At 37.0% G+C, this 20,693-nt stretch overlaps 1 protein-coding gene across 1 annotated transcript; it reads left to right on the top strand.

Annotated features, from left to right (window-relative positions):
* Positions 1-4,073: 4,073 nt before the first annotated feature.
* Positions 4,074-19,695, top strand: abcb4 (ATP-binding cassette, sub-family B (MDR/TAP), member 4). The gene is made up of 27 exons (XM_027172914.2): positions 4,074-4,376; positions 5,474-5,540; positions 5,847-6,012; positions 6,169-6,217; positions 6,742-6,933; positions 7,587-7,758; positions 8,003-8,127; positions 8,777-8,948; positions 9,177-9,290; positions 9,973-10,083; positions 10,180-10,305; positions 10,378-10,581; positions 10,959-11,129; positions 11,601-11,762; positions 11,887-12,048; positions 12,233-12,379; positions 12,509-12,613; positions 13,104-13,181; positions 13,282-13,365; positions 14,036-14,239; positions 14,406-14,506; positions 14,600-14,740; positions 16,019-16,175; positions 16,430-16,627; positions 17,682-17,888; positions 18,143-18,289; positions 18,915-19,695. The coding sequence occupies exons 1-27, from the start codon at positions 4,315-4,317 to the stop codon at positions 19,116-19,118; spliced, it is 3,828 nt and encodes a 1,275-aa protein (XP_027028715.2). The 5' UTR covers positions 4,074-4,314; the 3' UTR covers positions 19,119-19,695.
* The last annotated feature ends 998 nt before the right edge of the window (positions 19,696-20,693 follow it).

The following is a 20,693-nucleotide window of genomic DNA, read 5'->3' as shown; positions in this document are numbered from 1 at the left end:
AACCGACGTGCAGCCCTGCATCTTTCATCGGTCACGTGCGCACTGTTACTACTTGTGAACTGTAATGTCTATCTTCAGTAATTACATATATTTTATATGAGTTTGCATTCATTTCTTTGGGTCTTTTTTTTTTTTTTTAACTTTTAACTTTTAAGGTGGTTTCACGTGCATCGTTGATACAAACACTTTCAGGGTGTGGTGTTATAGGAGAAATGGCATACATTTGTGTGATACATTAACATTTTATTTTGCCTATTTACTCAAGGTCAAAAATGCCTCAGTGAGAGATGTTTGAAGTGAGAGAGCTGTTTCGAGCTGCCTGAGAAGGTATAACAACGGATTGTAACTATTTACAACTGTGGTGAGCTGAAAAGCATCTCACCATTTTATACCTTGCCAGTTTGTCAACAAAGCAATGGAATCTGAGGTAAGAACAGGCACCAGTTCACCAAAATTCCTGTCAGATCCCTGTTCTTGGATGGTGGATGTATAAGACAGATCTTTCTTTTACCATAACAATTTTCCAATGGTAACATCACATCATCTTCAGTAACTGCTTCATGCTGATCAGGATCACGGCAGTCTATAGGAGGAAGAATGGGCACGATCCGAGAATGCATCTCGATGGGGTCACCCACCGTACATGAGGTAGAAATGTTTATTGTTCACTTTATTGTTGAGGAATATTCAGGAAGCAAGTTAGTTCCTGTTACATCTTTAAACATTGTAATGAGCAGGTAACCTTCGTCATTGGACAGGAATTGAAGCTTCCTGTTTGATAACATCTTGAGACTTGGAGCATAGTTTCTTATTCAAATACACATTTAGTGCTGGATTAATTTGTTGGTTTGGACTGAAGTTGTGGAAATTAAAGTGAAGCTGAATGACACAAATGACTAAGTATGTACATTTCACCAAACCAACACAGTGGCTCAATCACATAAATTTGTCTTGGGAGGTTACAAGCATTAAGATCTACCTCAGAATATGATAGTTATGTATAGATTATTTCCAAAAACTGCAAACGCTAGTAATATTGGAATATTAAAACATGACACTATTTGGTTTTGTTACTGTTGTTTTTTTTAACAGGATATTTTTCAAAACACAATTTATTTTCTACAACACTTGTTTAAAATTATTGGCACCCCTATAATTCAATAATTAATATTTCAAGTAGCCTTCCCCAGAGAAAATAACAACAACGGACCTATTCTTGTAATGTGTAAAGGTTAAAAAAAAAATAAAAATAAGTAAAACTGGGGGTGTCCTGACTCTATATAAGACTTCAAATATAGCATGATGTTCGGTCATTATTTCGCCATTTGTTCATCATATATATATGATGAACAATATATATATATATTGATTGAGTATTTATGTAATTGTGCCTTCATTCATATAGCTTTCATTAGACTTGTGCACTAACTACACTTGCAAAAGATGATGTGGAGGTTTTAGCTGTCTGATGTTACACTTTCATTTCGCCTCTTAGAAAATAACTAAAGAAGTCATGGCTCAGTACTTAATGCTTTGATCTGCTGGAGGTTTAAATACAAATCCAAGCATTTCCAAGGTACCACAGTTGAGTGCTTGAGCAAGACCCTTACTCACGTTCTCAGTTTACTGTCTAAGTCGCTTTGGATAAATGCAAACTCTGCACTTGTGACTCACAGTGCACTTAGTACTGTGTGGATGTGTGGACAAATGCCAAAAATGTTTGCTCTTACTCATGCTTTATATAAGAAAATGATTCTTTATATAATTATCTTTACCATAGTGACCTCTGGTGGCATGTGTGCATGTAACAATTCAAGTCACCTCAATTGAATTTATTTAGTAATGTTAACAATGCAACAAAATTTGAATTCGTAATTAATTAATTAATTAATTAATTGCACAACTTAACTTTTAAATTTTTAAAATGTTTTTGTGTACAAGAGTAGAACTGCACTATGCTTACTTCTAACTATATATTCCAAGACTGCTTGACTCAGAAAGTACGAGGAAAGTATACATCCAGATTATTCTCAGTCTTGCACCTGGGTGGTGGGAAGAACATCCCCTAGATGTCCACACAGATTATCCAAAGATGAAACGGTGAGATTTATAACTTGGGGTGGTGAAAATCTTTAGCGTATCTATGTGGGACCATTTTTGGCAGCATAAAATGAGTCACAAATCATACTCATAGAGAATAGAATTGATGAATCATCGATGTAATATTGATGCTAAGTATTAGTGTTGTGACCGTTACTGGTCTGAAGTGGAGTCAGATATTTTCTGGTTCATTCTTTGTGAATTTTATGTGTGTGATATTTGTTGTCATTACACAATACATATTCTGTGATATAAATAAAGCAAAAACTTCAACATGACCATCACAGCTACTTGACCAACAATCAAATTTAATTAAATTTTATTTGTATAGTGGATTTAACTATGGATTTTGTCTGAAAGCAGCGTTACAGAAGATAAGAAATATAGTATAAAAAGTTCAAGATTAATATTATACAAAAATATACATTAGACTTATATTTAAACGTGTTTGTATTTATCCTCAACGAACAAGCCTGAGGTGACTGAGACGACTGTGATGAGGAAAAACTCCCTTAGATGGGAAGAAACCTTGAGAGGAACCAGACTCAAAATGGAACCTCATCTTCATTTTGGTGACACTGGAGGCATGTTGATGGCATCTCCTCTTTGAGTGTCCGAATACTCATGAAGTGGAATCCAACTGGACCTGGTACATGTCTTGGTGCCTCAGGATCCTCACTGGGTCAATGCCTCTTCTCACTGAAGGTCTGAAATCTTCATTAAGTGGAACACAAGTGAAACTGGCACAATCTAATGTTTTACATTTGGTTATTAAAAGAAAGCCAGCACAGAATCCTTGTGTCCTCTTTATAAACTGAAGCCAAATCAGTGTGTGTATCTGTGTGTATTTTATGTGTGGTAGTTTATCACACAATGGTATAGTAGCTACCATTCTTGAAATTTGCTGCAGTTTTGTTGCTGTCTTTTACAACAAATACATCAATTTATACTGTGTGGCCTCTTGATTTAAACAGTAACATAATGCCATAATAAAGTGACATCATATCATGCTTTGGATGTGAAACCCTCAGCATAATGATATTTGCGTTGACTCACTGCATGACAGTGAAATGATGTAACTCCTGATGCCTGTAGGATCTGATAATGCAGAAAAGAGAAGGACAATAAAGAACAAAATCAGTCCACAGAGATCATTTATGGCGAGGAAAATATCAGATAGCTGATAGCACTTAGATATACTAAACTACCTATTATACTGTAGGTACCTTTGTTCTGCTTTATTTTAAAAATATCTTTCTTCTAGTATGCTCTGTTCATGGTAATAATTAACACCTTTATACAGAGGATCACCTTTGCTAGGCCTTCAGCTTTATTCAGATTTTTATGAACACAAACTTCAAATAAAAAGGTTTATTATGCTTACATGATAAGTGATATAATCACCTTTGCACTTCTGGATGACCATGTTGCAAAATCATTCACGTCATTCATACATAAAGTACACACTTTATATATCAATTCTGATGGTAGCCTTCATACATACATATTTACCTTTTTTTTTGTTTATTGTGAAATGCAAAGTAATTATATGACACAGGTGACACTTTTTATTATATGTATTATTTTATATTAATTATGAATAACTTTTAATAGACAGATATTCTGTAAAACAGTATAAACTTTTTTTTTATTTCATGCTCGTATCTGCCAAACGATAAGATTAAACACGCTAACACTTTCTACACTTTACAAAAAAAAGAATGCTGTGGAAAACAAAAAACATCCATTGAGCCGCAGTAGCCAATGGGAATCGACGCTGGACATTTTTATTTTCGGCTCTTTTTTCAAAAAATTATAAAATATATATATTCTTAGATATGTTATATGTATTCATCTACAATAATAATAAAAAAATAAAATAACATAAAATAAAGAATATGCAACAGTCTCGTGCTTCCCGTTGTAAATTACGTCACTGCAGGTGCAGTAAAAAATAAAAAAACGCTCGCACGCGCTGAGCGCGCGCCACCTCTCTCGCGGACCTGAAGACCAAGCGCGAGCTCCAAGTAGAATAACATCTCTGAGGAGAGGAAAAAAATACATACAAAACTTAAACAATACAGTGTTTTTTTTGTCATTTTTTAAGTCCTTATTAAAATAAAAGTGATCATTTGGCGCCCCAGGAAGCAAGAAAGCTCAAATTTAAGGTTATTTTTGTACAAAAGGCTTCAGTGACGAAACAAAACAGACAAAATGGGCAAAAAAGATGAACTGAAGAAGGAGGAAAGACAAAACAGTCCAAACGGAGACTTAAGGTATGTTTGTTTTGTTTAATAAAACAAATAAATACATCAAACTTAAAAGAAAATGTACTTTTTAATGAGATACAAAAGTTGCTCTTCCATCCTAACAGCAAAATGAGTCAGCAGATTTTTATTATTATTATTTATGTTTTAACATCCTCATTAACATCTAACAGTTTACAAAAGACAAGACAAGGTCAATTTGTGACCATTTTTTTCTTGTGAGGATGATGATGAACAGTAAGCTTATCTAATCCCATAAGAAAACATGTGCTAATTCTGTACACAAATAAATAAATAAATAAACAAATAAACAAATAAATAATATGTATAAAGTATATTTATATATATTTTTAAAAAGTATCCAAGACTGCTGTGCATTCATGAATAACGATACTAAACTTGAAAATATACTGTAGTTTATTCTAGTCACATGTTGTGAAGGATCATTACTGAGAATTTTGTGAGACAAGTTCCTGATATCACTTGTGTTATAACAGGTATAAACATCTGTTTCCTCACCAGCATCACTTTTTTCCTCTCTTTTGAAGGTAGTAAGACAATGCAGTAGGTCATTTTGGCAAAACAAAACAAAACCAAAAAACAGAAAGAACAAACTCCCTTGTCCGTATTTCCCACGACGGAAAGCCGTTACAAAGCCCCCACACTGGAGACTCCTTACATAAATGTTAAACGATCGTCACTTTTTATAGAAACCTTTAACATATCAACGATTATACTGTTTTATATTATATAACAACAGGCTATAAGAAAGATAAAAGGCATTCCAATGATACCTTTGATATATAGCTATCTGATATTGGTATTGATATAAACCCTAATTCAACAGAGTTGCGGTGATGAACGACATGCAATGCAATATGTAGAAAAATATTTTACGATTTTTTTTTAAATGTCTACAAACTTAAAAATAAAAAAGGATCAATACAAATATGTAAAACTGTTCAATATTACGTATGAAAAAATGTGAACGGAACAAAATATCTCAGAAAAGTGTAATGACATTATTTTTTACAATATTGATGCTATATTCCCAGCCTTTTTGGGATTGTCAGAGTATCTGAGTGTGATATACGTTTGCCTTTCAGTGAGGAAAAGAAGGGAAATAAAAAAGAGAAACTTCCCCCGGAACCAATGGTGGGACCGTTAGAAATAGTAAGTGGAAGTCTAAATCTTCTATCATATTAATCTAATCTTATATTAATTTTATATTATACATCATCATCATGGTACGTATTCAGTTCACAGACCTGGGGAAATTTATTACTGTTTTTTTGCGTATTAAATATTTATTAGAAATTCTTCAAAACACACTCTAGAATGGATTTCATCACAGCTTCATGAAAGACAGGAACTCAGATTAAATACTAACACTCATCCATTAGCCTACAATCATGTGAAGTTCAGGAAGCAACGTTACCACCTATATGTTCTCCAACTTCTGTGTGTTTTTTCTATCAGTTTCGCTTTGCTGATAGTCTGGATATTTTTCTGATGTTGGTTGGAACCATCATGGCCATGGCTAATGGAGCGGTGCTTCCTGCTATGGTGATTGTATTTGGAGACATGACGAACAGCTTTGTGGACAACAGTATTTTAGACGGCCTAAACGGTACTTTTCCAGAAAGTGAGTCCAAACGCTATTAATTAGTATTTATTTTGCTATTGTTGCCGTCCGAGAATAAATTTAGACAAATGAGTCTCTGGGGGGAAAAAAAGATGCACAACTTAACTTATTTGTTGAATAACACTGATACACATGTATATCAATTTCTGACCGTAGACTTCACCTGGCCAATTTCAAATGAAACTCTTGGAGAACAAATGACAAGGTAACAGGCTCATCTTCATTTATCATTACATAAGCTGTTTCTGTGTTAAAAGTTTAATGTCAGTTACTGGCTATGGATTTGTTTTCATGATACGGATTTTAACTTATTATGTCTGTCACCTCTTTTGAATCATGTAGTCAAACATTAACAGCAAAGTAAGACTTTAAACTTTTAAGCACCCTCTGGAACTACAGTAGCGTTTAATTTTTGATTTCTGTCAATCATGGAGAAACTAAACATCAAACACTCGATTATAGCTTTAATCCAAACAAAAAAATTCAAACATATTTTTAACTGGATCATTGTGTTCTTTGCTGAGCTGATTAGTGTTCAGTTCCTGAGTTCACTAGCCAATGAGAGTGATTCATTACATTAAAAGAATCCTGAGGATCCTGAAGCATTTGGCCAGATAAGTGTAAAAACCCAAGGATGAGTTAATGTCCATAGGGTGCACTAACTGTGAATTTTCTGTATTTGTTATTCATAAGCTCAAACTTACACTCTATCTATGTGCTTCTGATCAGGCATGCCATTTACTACAGCATCATGGGAGGTATAGTCCTTTTTGCAGCCTACATGCAGGTGGCCTTCTGGACCCTGGCTGCAGGACGACAAGTGAAGAGGCTCAGAAAGCTGTTCTTTCACTCCATCATCAAACAGGACATCGGCTGGTTTGATGTCAACGAGACAGGACAGCTCAATACACGGCTCGCAGAGTAAGGAGTGGGGTTGGGTGCTGGAAAACGTCTGATAAATTCATTTTTAGGTAGTAATAAGAACAATAATAATAACAGTATACTTCAAATACAAATATATATTTCAGAAAATGACAAAATCGACTCTTCAATGTAACTCGTTTCTCTCATTTGTGAATCGGTGCAACAAAGGATTTCCAAAAAAAAAATTAAAATGAAAACTTTCATGTTATTCAGAAAGAGGAAAGCAGATTACAATTTTCATAGAGAAATATTTGTTTTAGGGGGAACGGTGGCTTAGTGGTTAGCATGTTCGCCTCACACCTCCAGGGTTGGAGGTTCGATTCCCACCTCTGCCTTGTGTGTGTGGAGTTTGCATGTTCTCCCCTTGCATGTTCTCACCTTACTCCGGTTTCCTTCCCCGGTCCAAAGACATGCATGGTAGGTTGATTGGCATCTCTGGAAAATTGTCCGTAGTGTGTGTGAGTGAATGAGAGTGTGTGTGTGCCCTGCGAAGGGTTGGCACTCCGTCCAGGGTGTATCCTGCCTTGATGCCCGATGACGCTTGAGATAGGCACAGACTCAAAGTTCGGATAAGCGGTGGAGAATGAATGAATGAATGAATGAAATATTTGTTTTACAAATATCTGTATTATCAATCGTTCTCTCTTCAGTGACATCTTAAAGATAAATGAAGGCATTGGAGACAAGCTGGGCACATTACTTCAGTCCATCACTACCTTTTTAACGGGCTTCATCATTGGCTTTATCAAAGGCTGGAAGCTCACCCTTGTCATCATCTCCATAAGCCCCCTGCTAGGCATCTCGGCTGCTGTCATTACCAAGGTGAGAGAACATAGCCAGACACAAGAACAGAGATAAGAACAGTATGTTTCTATGTTGCATTATATATATTGAAGCATGTATAAACACGGGTAGGTGAAGGCAGGGAAAAATCTTGGAATGTAAACTATAGTGAGGCTCTTGCTGCATTTTTTCTGTCCACCAGAACATTTATCAAACAGTTAAGCAGCATTTTGGTTATTCTCATGGGAAAAGAAGTGTAAATGTTTATCTGCTTCCTGTTTAGATAATGACCTCATTCACTTCGAGGGAACAGACATCATATGCGAAAGCTGGAGCTGTAGCCGAAGAGGTGCTCTCTTCCATCAGAACTGTATTTGCCTTTGGAGGACAGAAAAAGGAATTAAAGAGGTGCGTTTATGTAAAGCCAATTTCTGGTTAATGTTAAGACCACTATAAATGTGACACTAACTGTGTCTAAGCAAAGACATGCTATATACATAGATACAAGGCACAGCTAGTGTGTAAAGTCATAGTTCATACTTGTGAGCAATCACTAAATCATATTTGAATAGGAAACAAATGAACTTTAGAACAGTAGAGTAGTAAAATTATTATCTCTTGTAGTACATTATCTGTCACTTGTGTTCCATTTTTGACGGCCTGAGAAAACCATTTACACAGTGAAACTTTATGCTGTATATAATAGAGAATAACGCGGGTGGGGTGGGTTGGGGTGGGTTGGGGTGGGGGGAAACGACAACGACTCTTTCTTGTACTGAATTATCATGATTTCAGGCATAATGACATCTGTTTTTTGCAGTCTACAACACGTTTGTGTTCATTGTGCAACAAATATAAAATTTGCTTTTTGAATAAACTAAATGACAGGAAAAGATCATTTTATATATTAACCACCTTTTTACATACATCTTGTACGCTTTAATAGTCAAGTTGTACAGATACATGGAAAATACAGTATGTTTCTTCAAACGTTAATAGTGGCTCATTAATCCTCTTTGTGTTACCGGTTACTTGACCAGCTTTGCCTTACTGACAGGTATCAGAAAAATCTGGAAGATGCCAAGAATGTTGGTATAAAGAAAGCCATCACAGTAAACATTGCTGTGGGTTTCACATACTTCATGATCTACATGTCCTACGCTCTGTCCTTCTGGTATGGCAGCACATTGATTTTCGCTGGAGAGTACGACATTGGAACTCTTCTGACCGTGAGTACGAGGTTTAATATATTCATAAACACATGACTCTTGAATCCATGAATGAAAAAGGACAGTTAGTCAATATCGGTCATTACGAAAGATGATATATTTTGTAAAATTTCTAACTGAGCTTTTACTTTTTACATGCAAGCACAACATTTTTACAAATGAAATATCATTGTCAAATCTAACCACATAAGGAAGCAGAAAAAGCCACATTCTCTGTTCCTTATTTAGGTCTTTTTTGCTGTTGTGATTGGAGCATTTGGCCTTGGCCAGACCTCTCCTAACATTCAAGCGTTCTCTAGTGCACGAGGGGCCGCTCACAAGGTTTTTAACATCATTGAACATGTGAGTAACTACTGACCTTCTGCTTTCTCATTAAGACATAAGACATTACATAAGTGACAATACCACAGACTCTGGGGAAAAAAAGCTCTCACTCTTATACAGTATGTTTAACAACGAGCACACATCTGGGATATTCTATTTTATAGTTTTATTTCATTTATAAGCAATTGCAAATATCTAACAGGCAAACTTAGTAATTGCTTTTCCACCAATTTCAAGGGAAGTTGGAACAACACATACTAAATAAAACATTCCTGCTTTGGGAACTGGAAGACATCTTGCCTGGGCTTTCTCACTTCCTGTCTCTTGCTTCTTCCCTGTACGGAAAGAAGAGGTCAGGGTGTGGAATTAGTGTTCACATGGCCAATTTTTCAGTTATAATAAACATTCAGGGAGTAAACAGGGGCTTTGAGGAACAAAGAAAAATGCAGAAACACATCTGAGCCCGTCCAGAAAAATTTAAACTTGGCGTTGGAGCTTCCTTCCATTGTTTCAGTGGCAGCATGAACTCAGGACCAGAGCTGGTCTCCTACTGAGTTCTGAACATGGATCAGACCAAGGAAGTTTCTATTACAAGTGTTTTAGTTCTGGAGCTAAAAACATAAAGTATTTTATTAATTATTTGTTTTGGAGTTTTTGTTTTCGCATGCGGAAGTCAAGCAGTCCTGAATGTTGTCCACAGAAACCCAGCATCAACAGTTTCTCAGATGAAGGATACAAACCTGACGTGGTCAAAGGAAACATCGAGTTCAAAGACATTCACTTCAGCTACCCCTCACGGCAGGATGTGAAAGTACATTCAAGCTTCTACTAGATATTTGTAAACTGTCAGTCATATTAGGCTTAAAGTACAAAATTTCAGATCACGCAATAATTGTAGTGTTTGTAGGTTCTTAATGGCATGAATCTGAAGATCAGCAGTGGACAGACAATTGCTCTTGTAGGCAGCAGCGGTTGTGGTAAAAGTACAACAGTCCAACTGATTCAGCGCTTCTACGACCCCCAGGAAGGAGCAGTAAGTGTGGCCAGAGAAAAAGAGACGGTGGTCAAAATTAGACTCACTTTCTAAATCACTTTCTTTCTCTAGGTGAGTATAGATGGCCATGACATTCGCACACTGAACGTGCGAAGTCTGAGGGAGATGATTGGCGTTGTGAGTCAGGAGCCTGTTCTTTTTGCCACCACAATTGCAGAGAACATTCGATATGGCCGTGAGGATGTGACGCAGGAGGAGATCGAGCAGGCCACGCGTGAGGCAAATGCCTATGATTTCATCATGAAACTTCCTGATGTAAGTTCTGAGAATGTGCATTGGGAGAAAAAAGCAGGTAAACATCATAAGAAGAGAGTCCACAAGAGTGGGATGTAGTAGCTCAGTGGTTAAGGTGTTCGACTACTGATCGGAAGGTCATTGGTTTCGAATCCCAGGTTCACCAATTTGCCACTGCAGGGCCCCTGAGCAAGACCCTTAACCCTCATTTGCTCAGGTGTATAAACTGAAATAAGACAATGTAAGTCACTTTGGATAAGAGTGTCTGCTAAATGCTGTAAATGTAAAATGAGTCTGTTTGTCAAAAGACTGCTAAGGAAGGATAAAATAACCTCTCTTGCAGTAACCAAATTAGGCAGATATAAGACTTCATCTAATTATGTGTGCATCATTTTCAGAAATTTGAGACTCTGGCTGGAGACAGAGGCACTCAGATGAGTGGAGGACAGAAACAACGAATTGCCATCGCCCGTGCTCTTGTGCGCAATCCTAAGATCCTTCTGTTGGATGAGGCAACATCAGCTCTGGACACAGAAAGTGAGGCTATTGTACAAGCAGCCCTGGATAAGGTAACCACATCAAAAAAGACAACTTTATTACACTGTTTGAGGTGTAGCAGTAAAATGGCAGCATTCTATCCAGAGATGGTGGTAAATAAGGCGGAACCCAATCAGTCATTAAGTCAAATAATGTTTACCTACAGTATCTTGGTGGAAAATGGATACTGCATGTGCTTGAAAATGAGCATTAAATGGTCAGTAAAGCTGTCACGGTTACTCATTAAGCACTGAAATTAGTTGTGTCGATTACAAAACAACAGTTTGTAGTGTATTTTTATATAATAAAATGATGTTCCCTGAAATTTCTTATGCACTGCAGTTATTTTAAAGGCATCAAGGATTAGTTTTAATAATCTTTTATTCCTTATGTGTTTGCTGACATGAGGATGAGCCATGAGATAATCTTTTAACTTGGTTTCCGATATGCATTACCATCCTATTGAGATTTATAGGTCATCTCAATAAAATGTATTGTTGTAGGTGAGACTCGGTAGGACGACTATCATTGTGGCCCACCGTTTGTCAACTATCCGCAACGCCGACGTAATCGCTGGATTTCAAAACGGGGAAGTCGCAGAAATCGGAACACATGAGGAACTGATGGAGAAAAAGGGAGTCTACCACTCATTGGTCACGATGCAGGTCAGCAGATCTCTGAAAGCTTTAAGAGGATGATTATAAGAGTGACTCTACCTGTAAAGTAGATATTGTACCTACATTAACGTGTCCAAACATCCTGGAAATAAAAAGCAATTTGACCCTTTAGACGTTTAATAGCACAGAAGGCACAGAGATGACCACAGAGGAGGCAGGGCTGGATGAGAAGAGCCCGTCTGCCACTTCTATGACGGAACGCACTCTCTACAGACAGAAATCCAAGAGTTTTTCAGAGAAAGACCAGGAGGACACACACAAAGATTCAGTACAAGTAAAAGACCCAGCAGTGTACAGTTCACAATGTACATGTTTTCTTAGTTTCATTCAGATGTTAAAAAGGTGACATTAATGCACTGTTTAAAGGTTAGGAAAATAAGGCATTATTATCTCTCCATTGTTTGAAGATGATGATGATATTGTAAAAACATTTCATCATATTTCATCTCTCTCTGTAGGAGGAAAAAGTCCCAGAAGTATCATTTTTTAAAGTACTGAGACTGAATAAAAAAGAATGGCCCTATATAGTGGTGGGCCTCTTCTGTGCTGTCATCAATGGAGGCCTGCAACCTGCTTTTGCTGTTATCTTCTCCAAAATCATTGCTGTATGACACACACACACACACACACACACACACACACACACACACACACACACACACAGACAGTCATCTATACCAAAAATAGTTACATTTTTATATAATAATAAAATTTCCCTCCTCTTATTCTCATAGGTATTTGCCGAGGTAGACGAGAACGTTAAAAGGGAAAGGGCGAATCTCTTCTCTTTGCTGTTTGCTGTCATAGGGGTGGTTTCCTTTATCTCTCTTTTCTTACAGGTACAAGTACTACAAGTCTTTAAAAACATGCTCTTTAAGTTCATGTTAAAGGGTCTATTGTCCTCACATGATTTAATTCAGTAAATCTCAGTGTATATACAGGTAATCCATTTACAGGCATGTCGCGTAAGTTAAGAGAGCATGAGAAATTAAAAGTGCATCGACCTTCACGCTATTGATGAGTTATTGATTAACTCGGTATTATCTACCATGGCATTTATCACAGGTGTAAAAAGGTACTGTCATAAAATTGTTATGGTTGTTAAAGGGTAAAGTAAAAGTCTTGAGTTTAGTGCGTTTTACATAATGTTATAATGCACAGAAATACTTAATTTCTCCGAAACGATGGGCCAAGAAGCTGGAGTGATCTTCACCACAGATCATCTAAACAGTCTGGGACTTAAATGTCTGAAATTGTTTTGATATTATTACTACAGACTCCAGTTTTATTTGGAGTTCACTTGTACGCTATCTGAATTCTTTCTTTCAGGGTTACTGTTTTGGTAAAGCTGGTGAGATTCTGACCATGAGACTGAGGTACAGAGCCTTTAAGTCCATGATGAGACAGGTCAGAGTCACAACAATAATGTCTCCAACATTTTAGCACCTAAACCATGCGCATATACAGAGTAAGAGAGAGGAGTGACATCATTTCGTGTGTGTTTTAGGACCTGGGTTGGTATGATGATCCTAAGAATAGTGTGGGAGCACTGACCACCAGGCTGGCCACAGACACTGCTCAAGTGCAGGGCGTGAGTTTTAACCCTTCTCTTTAATCCACAATACAGTCTTTAGCCTCTTGGACCAAAAAAAGCTTGATTAAAAGTACTGATGTAGATTGTATAGATGACTAAAAATCTTTAACTGTTACATCCCACAAGAGTAAAGAGATGTGTACCGCTAACTGTTTCTGAATCTGTTTAGTGTATTGAATATCTGTATCTGTATTTTGATTTACACCTAATGGGATTTTTTATTTCTGAAGAATGTCTGAAGAAAAAGATGAAGTGTGCCACAATTTTTTGCCAGCATTTATGGCTGTTTGGAATAAATTAGCTGTTCATTCTGAGTAAGGGGTTCATATTCAGTTACATCGCTACACTAAAGGCAGCGAAGCCTTACATATCAGCGAAGCCTTCCTTGTAACGCTTGAATGAATTTATTAAATTAGTCTGTATGTCATCTCCTTATTCTTTAAAACGGGCTGTACTTTTATAGAGAAATAAAAAAATCACAGTATTTACTTACTGGCACCTTTTTCTGGAGCACCTTTTCTGACCCGTTGCATTAAAATGTGAGCTAAGATCCATTAATACTAAGCATTGAAACGATTGTATAGTTTCTGTATACTTCTCTGTGATTGAAAAGGACAATGGGAAACACTGAAAGCACCATTAATATATTATGGATGTTCTTTTTCAGGCAACAGGGCTGAGATTGGCCACATTGGCTCAGAACGTAGCCAACCTTGGCACCGCAATCATCATTTCGTTTGTGTACGGCTGGCAGCTCACCCTCCTCATCCTTTCCATTGTACCCATTATGGCTGTAGCTGGGGCTATCCAGATGCAGTTATTAGGAGGCCATGCCACAAAGGACAAGAAGGAGCTAGAGCAAGCTGGAAAGGTACTGCACTGTTCATAGAAAAATGCTGTTGAAAGATTCCCATCTTTAGTCACTATGCAGTTTTAATGTCTCTCCACAGTAGAGTGTGCAATTTGACATTTTGTTATATTTAGAACAAAATCAGACCAAGTATATGCCGTTGTCATGTCATATCTCTTCCTCTCAGATCGCTACAGAAGCCATAGAAAATATCCGCACGGTCGTGTCGCTGACCAGAGAGAGGAAGTTTGAGACACTTTACCAGCAGAACCTAGTTGTGCCATACAAGTCAGTTCATCTTTTTATCCTTGAAGTCTTATAGGTAACTGCATAAACAAGTAACTAAGTGATTTTGACGGTTGTACGATTTTTGTCTTTCAGAAATGCTAAGAAGAAAGCACATATATTTGGCTTTACATTCTCCTTCTCCCAAGCTATGATCTACTTTGCCTATGCGGGCTGCTTCAAGTTCGGTGCATGGCTCATCGAGCAGAAAATGATGACATTTGAAGGTGTTTTTCTGTAAGTGATTCGAGTAAACCGGGACCGTTATACCAAAATATTTTTCCTCATAAGTTTTAGGCACCGGTGCAGGGGTTTGTGTAAGTGTTCACACCTCTTAAACTCTTCATCATTTTGTGGTGTGTAGTGAACTGATATAGACCGGAAAGTACTGTATAAACACTAGAATTTAACACCAAACCGGTCGGTTATAACAAGACAAGAAAATGTTAACAAAATATTTTTTTTAAAAAAGGTCAAGGTGAATATAAAATAATGTGTAAAATATGTTAAATGGTTAATAGTATCATCAGAGTATCGTCATACACACACACACACACGATCACACGTGTACAGATAAACGCTACAAGAATTTTGAGTTACTGTGCATGGACAGATGTAGAATGAACATATCATAGGGTACAAAGGTCGCTGGTTCTCATGGTGTAGGTTAATGATTTAAAAAAGTGAGGCAAAAGGCACTGGCAGTTTTTGTTTACCCCTTTTTTTCTTTTTTCTTTTGTTTACTGGAATGAAATTAAAATAAATAAATATAAATAAATAAATAAATATATATATATATTAATATATATTAATATATTAATATATATATTAAATTTCCATTTAGTCTGTTATAACATCATCAGATTATTATCTGATGTTATAACAACATCAGAGATTTATGTAGAGTTATTTATCTTGTCCGTTATTGGAGAGATAAAGGAGACCATGCCGCAAACGAGAAGAACGAGATGGAAAGGTCTTGTAATGTTCATTTAAAACAAACAAATAAAGGATACGATTGATGTCTTTACTTCAATACTTCAAATAATCTTAACTTTAGTCAGTATGCAGTTTTAGCATGGCTTTCCTCAGTATATCATGCGTTGATGAATATTTTGTGTTAAAGACGTGTCTTGGTTTGATATTTTCTATGATTCAATAGCAATCGTAGAGAAAGATACGTCATTATCGCAGAACGGTAAAGTGCACAATGTAAGTTTCTAAGATACTTTCAACATCATTTAGTTTTCTAAGCTACAGCTATAAAGGGTACACCGAAGTGATGAGGACGGGAAGCTGCCAGCTGTACATGAGCAAGATGAGGGAACAGCAGAGTCTGTACTTAAACTCTGAGGCTAAAACACACTAAACGGAATTTTAAATGAACAGAATAGAAAGAAAATGATCAAAATTTAAAGTAGAATTAATATTGTTGCCTGTTACTTTCAAAATGAATTTTTTTAAATTAACTTTAAGCTTTACATCATGTAGCTAATACCAGACTTTTTTTTTTAGCGTAATATCAGCTGTAATATATGGAGCCATGGCGATGGGAGAAGCCAACTCCTTTACTCCAAACTACGCCAAGGCAAAGATGTCAGCCTCTCATATCCTAAATCTCATCGGTCGAGTGCCAGCAATCGACAACGACTCAGAGGAGGGAGAAAAGCCGGTACAGCGATCTTTCCCGTTCTCTTTCTCTTTCTCTTTCTGAAAAAAAAAACACTATTGAAAATATAATCCAAATGTGCTATTATTTTTTTTCACAAGGCGTCTGCCCTTTCAGATACAATCATTTGTGTTTTTTCAGAATAAATGAGTAACACTCAGAATTTGGTCATAAATTTCAGTCTAATAAAAAGTTTCAGTTCGTTAGCGAACAGAAGGACATCACAGCTCTGGGGTAACACTGTGTTCTGTGTGCAGGATCACTTCGAAGGGAACGTACGTTTTCAGAAAGTGATGTTTAGATACCCGTCACGGCCAGACGTGCCTGTACTGCAGGGTCTGCAGCTCCGGGTGAAGAAGGGTCAGACCCTCGCTCTGGTGGGGAGCAGCGGCTGTGGCAAAAGCACCACCATTCAGCTGCTAGAAAGATTTTATGATCCACTACAAGGCACAGTGGTGAGACACACACACACACACACACATTATAAATCTTTTTTTTACTGTGCATACTTCTACTATAGACAAACATTGGGCATTTATTACGAAGGGGAACTTTGCAGGTGTACACGTACTGACTCTACCTTGTCTGTTGCTATGCACAGAGCTATTTGCCCTTTATATCACTGGAAAATAACCACCATAGGACTCTATAGACAAATTGTATTTGGCTGGATTTTTTTTCACCCTTTGTCACAAATACCCCCAAAATATTCAACCATCAGTGCTGTTGCTGTAAGAAACAAACAATAATGAAGGAAAACAGGATGATTATAGGCAGATTTACACTATTTTAACCTCCCCATAAAACAAACCTTGAGTTTGGTGGTCTTAGAGAACATAATGTGACTTTCTCACCAGCTGCCATCGTGACCAAAAACAGTTGACAACAAAGGGTTTGTTAAAATAAAATTCTCTGCATGGTTGGAGTTACGTCGCTTATCTAAAAGCCGCTAATAGGATGATGGTACAGGATTACACAAATATCATACCTACAATACGCTAGTTGCACTGCTGAAATGTGTTAACGATAAATAATACAATAAATAAAAAAAGAAAGTTTCAAAAAGTTAGTTTTCCCGGGGAGCACTGATTGTTAATGGAAGCATTTGTAGTACTTTTCCTTAAACACAGGTCTGTAGGATCTACATTATATAATCCGACATGAAGAAAACTTTATCACAGTCTTGTTTGGTTTATTAGAACCACCATTTAGTGTGACGAGTAATAATCTAACTGAATTAAAAATCTCTTCGAAGTGCCTAAATGCACAGATCTATGATCTATGAAGTGCCTAAATGCACAGTCACTGTCCTCTGTTGTTAAATTGAACAAATTGCATAATAAACCCATATCCAGGATGTGACCATGTGACTGCTCTTATATACTGCCTCCTGCAGGGCAGCAAAAGGAGAACAAATTATTCTTCACTAAAAAGCGACAGAACATAGCGGAGTCCTTGTACTATTTTTTGTAACTTAGATGATACCGTTATTTGTGTTTGGACTGGCAGATGCTGGACGATAAGGACACCAGACAGCTAAACATCCACTGGCTGCGCTCTCAGATAGGAATCGTATCCCAAGAGCCTGTGCTATTTGACTGCAGCCTGGCCGAGAACATCGCATACGGAGATAACAGCAGGCAGATCACTCAGGAGGAGATTGAACAAGCTGCCAAGGCAGCCAATATACACTCCTTCATAGCGGGGCTTCCTCAGGTATATATACGATGTCATCATTTGCATTTCAAACCAGCAAACAATTGCTTTAAAAAGAAACCCAAACATTTATATCCATGTCTCAGCTTACATACAGTATAGAACATCAGACCACATAAAACAAGTATTTTAAATCCATTAGAAAGATCGAGTGCATATTTTCTTTATTCTAACTTCGAAATAAATTGTGATTTAACATTTATACAAATAACAACTAACTGGTATGATATGTGTGTATTTGTGGTGTATTTCAGCAATATCAGACTCAGGCAGGTGATAAAGGCACTCAGCTGTCAGGTGGACAGAAGCAGCGTATCGCTATCGCTAGAGCCATCCTGCGCAACCCCAAACTGCTGCTACTGGACGAGGCTACGTCAGCTCTCGACACAGAAAGCGAAAAGGTACTGAGGCTCATTGTGTGATTTTAACTCCTTAAACAACTTATAAAGGTTTAGAATACATTCAATTCACTTGTCGCAAAGCAGCTTTACAGAAATCCGGACGTAGATTTAGATTAATAATAAACAAGCCAGAGGTGACTGTGGTGAGGAAAACATAAACCAGTGGACACAGACTCCTAAGAGAAGCAATAGTTATAGTAATAGGTGTAGAAGAGTAAAGACAAGTATGAGGATACTGGGGATAAGAATCCAGGGACGAACACAGGACAGTCTTTATAGCAGATTTAATAAATGATGTCCATTGTGATCAAAGTGCAAGTGCGTTCATTTGCCATCAGAAACAGGAAAGGTCTAAACATTTGTAGTGAAATGAATGACAATCTGATGAGATCATGAGAAATAATACATGATGGATTTACATATACCCTGCTACTGCTCGTGTCCCACTGGCTAAGAGCTCGTAATCGCATTGTCCAGGGATATAAATTAAGCACCATGTGTGAATATCGATTTAATATTAACAGTCTGGTGCTTGGGGATTAAAAGTGTGAAAACTCAAACTCAAAGTTTCTCTGTGCAGATATTCGTCAATTTTATAATGGATTTTTTCTCTCTTTCGGTGCAGATCGTACAGGAGGCCTTGGATAAGGCTCGTGAGGGTCGTACCTGCATCATAGTGGCTCACCGGCTGTCCACCATCCAGAACGCTGATGTTATTGCCGTGTTTCAGAACGGTGTAGTGGTAGAGGAGGGCACGCACAAGCAACTACTCAACCAGCAAGGAGTTTACTACACCCTCATCAATTCCCAAATGGGTTACAGCAAATAGGCAACAGCTTGTAATTTTTCAGTCGCAAAGAACAACATTGATTTTTTTTTTTTTTTTTTAGACGATCTGTTATACTGATATACTGTAGACGGAGTTTTTTCAACTTTAATAGATGTAGTAAATGAAAAACCAGGGGAAAGAAGAGGCACTACTGAAGATGTTAGTTACTTTTAAAGTAACATTTGTACACTGGATATTTACTCAGTTCTAACTTGGTTCGGATTCGTAACGAGTTACAGTCTTTAATGCAACTAACACCATTTATTGAAAATAGCAATTTAGCCACAGTGATAATGATGGGAACAGAAATAGGAATAAAAAGAATCTTTGACTGCTTTGTGTTTGGCAAATTATGATGATGGATAGATATTTATAAAATTAATAAAGCCTTATTTTAAAAAAATAAAAACAGAAAAAAAAAAGTTTTCAAGTAGAAAAATACGAGAACTTGCATTTGTGTATTTAATAAAGCACTGAAGTTCAGTGATGGCACTGTATTGTGTTCTATATAGGGCACATATCATTTTATACTGGCTGTCTACTGTTTTGGTTTGAAATAAATTGCATCACTTATTTACACTTGTTTCTTTCTCCTTCTTTTTTTTTATTAGAAATTTGAGCCGTGCACACGTAATTAATTTACAGATTTATTTTCAGTCTTTTATATCTACAATCAGTAAAATCATACAGGAAGCATTAATGGCTTACAGAAGTCCTAAATCTGGCACAGTATTATGATTTTATTTCAGTGCATACAATCATCAAGTATAGAGCATTGAGACAGTACTACAGTACGTTTAGGAAAAATATGCTCTAAAAATATATATTAGTATCCATGTAGTAAGTGCCTGTGTGATATTTTGCTCACCTGCCGATTTCTATCCTATGACTGCTTAGATTTCACCCTCCTCAATGAGAAGCTGAGACATCTTTTTAGCTTCGAAAGGTTAATAATTGTAATACAGAAATAACAAAAACAATTTACTCTTGATGTATTCTCAAAGGATAGATCAAAAACACAGAATGAAGAGTATTTCACTTGTGCTTAAAATTAGAGTTAGCAATAATAATAATAATAATAATAATAACAATAACAACAACAACAACAGAAATGAATGACTGCATTGCTTCTGTTCATTTGCATTGATCTTTAGCATATTATATATATTCGTTAGAGAGTATAACGGTGTTGGGTTGCATTTTCTGTGTAATCGCCACCACCTTCTCTAAAGCAGCTGTGTAAAGTATAAACCTGTAATGTAACGCCTAGAAATGAGCTGAACACTGAAGTGCTGGGTTTCATTATAGAGCGGAGAGAGAGAGGGAGGGGGGAGAGAGAGAGAGAGAGAGAGAGAGAGAGAGAGAGAGAGAGAGAGAGAGAGAGAGGGAGGAAAAGAGAGGGGGAGAAAAACAGAGAGGGAGAGGAAAACTGAGTGAGAGAGAGGGATAGAAAAGAGAGGAAGAGGGTGAGTGAGAGAAAGAGGGTGAGAGAAAGAAGAAAAGAGAAAGAACGGGAGGAAAACAGATGAAAAGAGAGCGAGAGGAAAAGAGTGAGAGAGAGGGATAGAAAAGAGA

The sequence above is a fragment of the Tachysurus fulvidraco genome, chromosome 25 (assembly GCF_022655615.1).
Source record: "Tachysurus fulvidraco isolate hzauxx_2018 chromosome 25, HZAU_PFXX_2.0, whole genome shotgun sequence".
NCBI lineage: Eukaryota > Metazoa > Chordata > Actinopteri > Siluriformes > Bagridae > Tachysurus > Tachysurus fulvidraco.
Note: the sequence above shows the minus strand (reverse complement) of the source record. Positions and strands in the feature narration are given on the sequence as shown.

What these genes read in the sequence shown, in the direction of transcription:
- abcb4 (XM_027172914.2), top strand. Translation starts at nt 4,315, where the DNA reads ATGGGCAAAAAAGATGAACTGAAGAAGGAGGAAAGACAAAACAGTCCA. An exon ending in TCTTCTCCAAAATCATTGCT is followed by an intron (nt 12,380 to 12,508) that starts GTATGACACACA and finishes TTATTCTCATAG; the next exon opens with GTATTTGCCGAGGTAGACGA. An exon ending in AACCTAGTTGTGCCATACAA is followed by an intron (nt 14,507 to 14,599) that starts GTCAGTTCATCT and finishes TTTGTCTTTCAG; the next exon opens with AAATGCTAAGAAGAAAGCAC.